The sequence below is a fragment of the Corvus kubaryi genome, unplaced genomic scaffold (genome assembly GCF_017639235.1).
Source record: "Corvus kubaryi isolate FWS band 111438036 unplaced genomic scaffold, C.kubaryi_AGA036_p1.0 split3-37296, whole genome shotgun sequence".
Taxonomy (NCBI): Eukaryota; Metazoa; Chordata; class Aves; order Passeriformes; family Corvidae; genus Corvus; species Corvus kubaryi.
Window position 1 is genome coordinate 1,564,190 of NW_024582086.1, and position 7,288 is coordinate 1,571,477.

A 7,288-nucleotide genomic window follows, 5' to 3' on the forward strand; every position below is an offset into this window, starting at 1 on the left:
TCTTATGCAGTGATATTCAACTGTATGACAGTCAAATGGCTTAGGATTCCTTTAAGCAGAAACTCTAACATTTACACTATTATGAAGAAACCAAATAATGCATGTTGGTGAACATGCTTTTGCCATTTCCACACCTTAATTCCAAGCAGAACTAAAAGTGAAAATAGAAATAATAGAGAGGTCACCACCGTGGTGGGATGTTGATGGCTCTAGACAAAAATTTTGATGTGATGATTCCAGCAGGGATTCCTCTTTTAAACCGAAGTCCTGGTGCCAGCTAAGGCTCTCAGGGAATCATTAATAAAACAGGTCCTTAAGAATAGGCTGCCAAGAAGCAAAATAGAGCTGTTGTGGAGTCATTAGATCTTCGCACAGAAGGGTACATGAAACAGCTGCAAGATGTGTAGACTAGGCTTCCTATTACACCACCTTTGATCACAAAGAATGTGTCACATTGCCAGAAGGGAGATTAACTAGAAAAACTGGGCAACTGCATGGAAGTTTTCATGCAGGGTAAGGCTTACCTCATAGATTAAAAAAACTAAAGGTGTTCCAAATTGTATTTTTAGAATCAGAACTTTAAGTATTCATTCAAAGAGGGACAAGCCAAGCAGACAGGCTAAGAATGGATCTTGCTTACACTACATAAACAAATTTTGTTATCCTGTATTTGGATTCCTTTTTTTGCTCTGATACAATGGAGAAAAACCATTCCATCTAAGGACATGGGTATATAGGCTTCAGTTCTACAAATCACTGCTGGTGATACTCATCGCCCTCAGCTCCAGTAATCCAAGAAAATTATTCACAGCCTCTCTATAAAACAGAGAGACTGGAATACCTCCAACTGACAATTTACCCTGTTTGTTTTAGAATGCTGTGACCTGTCTTTCTCTGTTGGCTGCACAGTGATCTAAGTCGGGTCCCACTAATGAGAGATTCTTTGGACTGCCTTGTCCAAAGGTCCAGACGCTTTGCAGCCTCAGCATCCAGTGCAAAAAAAATTCTAAAGCTGACAGACATTGCCACAACGGTTTTAGTGAACTATAATTTGTGAATATATAGTGAACTATATAAATTTGGTCTAATTGTAATCACAAAAATACTTCATGAACTTAAACCTGGATATTACAATGATGTCTCATCCAGTAGCAAGAACAGAGCACATGATGCTGCACCATCACACTAACCATGAAGGCTAAAGGACAGGAATGAATGTTGGCATGGTAAACACAGCAGTTGTCCCCATTTGCATCTTTCCATCTGGCAGGACATTCATGCTCCTCACAGAATTCCTTTGCAGCAGTGGCATTGCTGTCCAAACAGGAGAGAGAGAAAAACTTTTACATCCATTCCTTGCTCTTTATCCTGTACAGAGAAATTAGCAGCAAAAACATATGCAGTGAAATAAACAGGGTTGAATCATTTCCTTCTCTTTTGTTTTACTTCTGGTTGAAATGCTCCCAGAGCACTGGAGATTTTTGTCAACTGGACCTCTGCCTACTGCCATGTACTATGAACATCTAGCAGATACTGTGCTGCAAGCAGGGACCAGCCTCCACTTCTCTTTCCAGCCTGACTTAATGACCAGGCGGGATTACTCGGCACTACTTTATCTGACAGAGACAAAAACACCATTATTCTTCTTCTACTCTCAGACATATGTGTCACTGGCTACTTCTAGTCTCAATGTTTTCAATTATATACCTTCATCTATGCATGTGATTCATACAGAACATTTAGATCTAGTCTTTGCTCCACAATCTAAATTGCCAAGGAAAATAAGTATAATGGACGATATCAGATCCAGTTTCCCAAACCACAAATTTAGCGTAGACTTTATGAACAGACTGTTCTGCAAAACGACTTTTGAAAACTTATTCCTGAAAGATGAATATATTCACCTGGAAATGTGTGATGCAACACTGTTTCCTCAGTTATACTTTCAGTGGTTATCACCCTAATAAATTTGGCTGTAAGATAAAATTGTTTTCTGTAAACATGATTTACTCAGATACAGCCCGAATTAATTGCAGTTCAGCTGAAATGTAACGCACTTGTGTTGGATCTTTATAAAACAATTCCAGAACACAGGATTTATTTTTTGGCTTGTTCTTAATGAAAGAAGTACTAGCTAGTAATGAGTAGATCTAAGACAGAAGGCTTTGTTTATTATGAGAAGACTGTTTATGATGACAAATAAACAAAACCACAGAGGATTAGGTTAACATAGATTGTACTCATGGCCAGATTTAAAAGGGCATAGACATATTTGAAACGATATGAAAATACGTCAATCTCCAAAACATCTAAACAGATAAAATACTAAAATTTATTAGCCTTTGAGATCATACGTGAAGTTAAGAAAAATACTTAATTAAGCTGGTGCCTAATTCTATCATGTATTTTTCTTTAGGGCTCCTTTTTAAAATTTATCTAGTATTCTGCATTTTTTATTCAGTAACTTCATCACGACTTCACCCAATTATGCTGATGGCCATACACAATGGGTATTTGGGTCAACCACTGTAACCTTTAGTGTCAACCAGATAATCTTCTAGTTAAAATGAGATGCAAATTTGATCCCTTTGCAAAACTGCAGCATAGATTTATCTCTCTTTAAAAATATTTGCCATCTCTCTATTTTCAAGATATGTATAAGTACACAAAAAGCACACTTTTCCAAATTTCTTACTGATTTGAGCATGTGGGTCTCCCTGGGAAGGCTAGAAAAATCAGATTCATGCCAAGCAGTGAAAAAACCTGCCTCATGGTTAAGTTCTCAGAACTATTACTAGCCATACATTTCAGAAAATGTGATAAATGTTAAGTAAGTTTCTAAACATAGTACATAGATGATAAAAAATAAAATATATCTACTTTTTCCTGTTGCAAATAGATTGTGGATCATCTTTCAATACGAAATAAAATAACTCTGGATAACAGCTTTTATAAATTGAACTTTGAAATGTGAACACTTAGGCAGAGAAAAATGTTCCAAAAACATCTCTTACACAACAGCACAGAAAGTGGGGCTGCACCCTCTGTCCCAGGTGTTCCTGTATAGGGATGGAGAATTGGTACATACACACAGAAGTGTGAAATCGGAGTGTATTATCCCTGGATTTATAGGTCCAGATCTGTAGATCTGTAGTTGCACCCCTACATACTCTCTATTTAACTGCTGTGATGTCCACAGTCACCAACACAGTGTGTGAGTTGACAAATAAACTTTCAGAGGGGTTTTAATCCCACAGAAATCAAGCAAGGTTTACCACTGAATTAAATGGATTCAGGGATGGACTATCTCTTTTTGATATCCATGTTGTGCACTTCAATTACACTTATGATTGAAATGAGTATATAACACAGAGAGTCTGTGACTCATGCTTAAACTTCAGCTGTAAATTCCATGTGTAGAGAAGGCAAGAAGTGATGTTCAGAGTTGCACTGTGACAGTAGTTATGTGCCCTGTCTCTGACCTAGCAGGCAACCATGCCATGATGGCTGGTCTGAGAGCAAAGGGAAAAATAGCAGGGCAAACACAGCCACAAGAGACCTCAAAAGATGGAAGGAATTAATGAAGAGCCCCCGAGTGCGTGTTCCAATTATATTACTGAATATGTACATACAAAATCCTCATATACTCATGCTCATGACAGCATTTTTATAAGAAGTAATACCTTTGGGAAAGGATTCCATTTTGCACAGCATATTGATAAAAACTGTCAGAAGCAAAGACTGCATAAGTAATGTTGAAGGATTCCCCACTCACAGACTTTTCTGGAGGCCTTTGCACCCATGTCATCTCCAGTCCTAGAAACAACGCAATCATGGGTCAGAATATTTCCTATACTTTTTTACTTAACAGATACATACAAATGTAAAACTTCCTCTGTAGTGATTTTCATCTATTCATAGGATCATAGAGTGGTTTGGGTTGGAAGGCACCTTAAAGATGCTCCTCCTCCCCTGCCATGGGTTGGGACACCTTTCAATAGACCAGGTTGCTCAAACCTGGCCTTGAACATTTTCAGGGATGGGACATCCTCAGTTTCTCTGGGAAACCTGTTCCTGTGCTCACTACCCTCTGAATAACCCTCAGAGTATTCCTCCATTACTTTTTATGAGCCAAAAAGAGTCATGCATTTTAGTGGCTGTATAGGTAAACACCAAAGCACATTATTGAAGAATTCTGACACTCAGAAAAGATCAAGCCGTTGGAGAAATGTAACAAAACATCTCTTCAGCTTAAGCAAACTAACTTTGTTTCCAGTACATGGCATCCCGGTATATTTGCTTTCCTCTTTTGATCAGGCAACATTACTCTTAATTCTTGGCTGCTTTTACTGAGACACACCTTATTATGGAAGAGGAACAGACAACTCTACCACACACAAAATTCAGCCAAAACCCTTAAACTCATGAGACATAAATTATATATACCACATATTTAAGAATGCATTCTCATGTAATAGAACCATATGGCATCTAGAACAGAGGACAGTAGAAGGACTGCTAATCAGACATCTGTCGTTTCCCATTTTCACAATTTTAACTGGGAAAGATGGTTTACCCCCATCATGTCTCTTGTCCCTGGGACTCCATATTACCTCCTCTGGGTCTGAGAATGAAGTGAGACAAGAGTTGGGAAAAGTTTTAAATCCATAAACTTAAACAACACTACCAAAGTCTTCCCACTCCATCCACCTACCTTTTTCTCTATTGTTGGATGAAAGTTTTAATTTGCACCACATCAAATTACCTACATAATGCAACTATGTAACTCAGTTTGTCAGGAAGTATTAAATTTCTTCCACAGAGGACCGGTAAACCTGCCTTACAAGAGATCTCTTTTTTTGTTGTTGTTTGGTTGTGACCTCTTCTGTTACTCATACTTGTTCTAACAAGTATGTTCTTCACTTGCACTATACTGAAACCACTATTTTCCCCCTCATTTCTTATCAGATTAAACTAGGCAAATTGTAAAATAACCTCTTTATTTCCCATCTCCCTTGAAAAGTAAAAACTCATTTTAATTGCTAACACTAAGTGAAAAACTATAATACAAAGATTTTTTTAAAAAATACTATGTGATTTCTACTAAAAGGTAAGAGAGTTGAGCTTCAAAGAATATGTGAGAATGAAGACAAAAGGTCAGAATAAATTTTAGTTAAATTACTTTCTACTTCCTTTTAAAGGTCTTAAAAACATAAACCTAACTCTTCTTTCAACAGTAAATACTCCCACATATAAAAGCTTTGAAGATCTTTTGTTAATTCCACAGCAATGAGGCTACAGTATATGTGTTTTGCTTTGCTTCTAGCAATGCCCAGAAAATGGCTAAGAAAACCTACAAAGAAAGGCAGGATAGAGCTTGAAGTTCATTCTAAAACTGACTGTAATGGGTATACATTAATTAAGCAACCTGCTCATGTTAGTTTCCCTTGTACTTAATAAAAATAGATTTAAACAAGGCATCTGTACTGATAAGTAGCTGTTTCAATGTTAAACCAAGAGTCAATTCATACAGGGATATAAGTATTAGTTGAAATTATCTAGATAGTCTTTGAACTTCATTGTTCCAAAATAATTAATTGGAGAATGTTTAACCGTAACATTCAGCTCAGGGTGTGACACAGCAGTATATTTCCCGGAGTGTTTTATTAGAATCGCCTTCTGAAGTGTTCTTGGTTTTTTTCTAAAAACCCTATTAAATGTTTGTCTCCAGTCCTACCTTTTGCAACATAAACAAAGTGTTCCTTTACATCAGTTATTTATTTGTGACAGAGTCACAAGATGACAGAAGAGTTGATCTTGGAAGGTGCCTACAGAAATCATTTCGTCCAAGCCTGTGTTGCTCAAGGCAGTGTCATCCCAAGGATGTTCCTCTAGCCTTTGTCTAGTTAGGTCTTGAAAATATCCAAGAATGGAGAAGCCACAAACTTTCTGAGAAACCTGTTCTACTGTTTTATAACCCCTTCAGTATAAGAAATTTTCTTATACTTAAATTGAATTTTCCTCATTTCAGTTGCTCCTTAATTACTTTTTCATCTATAAATTACCAACAGAAAAAAATTATTCTGGTTTTTTGTTATCTCATCATGTAAATTAATTTTTGGAACTGGCAGAAGTAAGTGGTTAAAGGTCTAAGGGTTTTTTTAGGTACTCATGGAACAGTTTTGAGCCAGGTGGAAAAGTATGACATGTAGAATCAGTGATTTTACATTCTGGCTTACTGATTAAGCATAATACACTTTTGAACTGACACTACAAAGTTTCAGCAAGTACATTTGCTACAATGCAGCACTGCCTCCATGCTTTATTTGGATTAAATTGCATTTGGTTTTCTAATGAGAAAGAAAATGTTTTCAGTTTCTCTCTGGGCAAAGGGATACAGCTGTTGCTATTATTTTTTCTATTGGAACAAAGTTATATTGGACAAATAATTACTCTGAAGTATCTTCTAGTTGTTTTCTTTCACTTATTTCTCTAGGAAGAGAGGCTGTCACTGATTTAGATGCTTTCTACCACAGATAACATCCATCATGAGTAAACTATTATTATGAATACTTCACTTTTGAATACTTCACTTTTGGGGTTTCAGCCATTCCCCAAGGAAGATATCATCTTTCTTTATGACTCACTCACCTCCGCAGTCCAGCATGTTATACTCATCTGGCTTTTCCAGGGGCCAACAGTGATAGTCTTTGTTATCTAAATCATGCCACCCCTCCACTAGTATCACCTGACGGAATAAAAAACCAAAAAAAACCAAAACAAAACAAAAAAAAAATAGAGTCAAAATGACAGTAGGAGAACGGGAAAAGGATGGGTTCCATCTCCTAAGTTTGTAATCCTTCTACAGAAATCAAACAAAATGCAGAAACATAGTATGGCATATTTTGCTGTCTTCAACTTCTGGAGAAAAAAATAAAAAAATAGAAGTAATAATAAAAAGAAAAGGTAGCTCCTTGGGGGTATACAAACACAACCAGTATGTTATTTTGATCTGTCCAGAAATTGGCTTGAAACAGTGAGGGGACTTAACTAACCTTTCTCTTCCAGAATGGTTCTTTACAAAGAGCAGGTGCTTCTAGGACCATATGCAGAGACACAATTTATTTAAAGAGGTTTTTTTTTTTGCTTCTAGAATGGCACTCTTCCCACTCCAAACTGTTCAGTTTCTTTTAATCTTTTATACCTAAAATCTTTGAACGAGTAATTTTCTATTATACCTTTAATAACACACTACAAATTTTAACCATATAAATGTTAATATACACAA

General features: G+C 36.6%; 1 protein-coding gene across 1 annotated transcript in view; it reads right to left on the minus strand.

Moving 5' to 3' along the window:
* Positions 1-6,778, minus strand: part of LOC121658379 (atrial natriuretic peptide receptor 2-like) — a gene marked incomplete at its 5' end in the record, with an annotated part of 37,418 nt that extends 30,640 nt beyond the window's left edge. Inside the window, 3 exons of the mRNA XM_042015253.1 lie at positions 1,191-1,314; positions 3,684-3,816; positions 6,652-6,778. Of these exons, the coding sequence (XP_041871187.1) occupies positions 1,191-1,314; positions 3,684-3,816; positions 6,652-6,778 (384 nt within the window). The remainder of the gene's footprint in view (positions 1-1,190; positions 1,315-3,683; positions 3,817-6,651) is intronic.
* Positions 6,779-7,288: the final 510 nt, after the last annotated feature.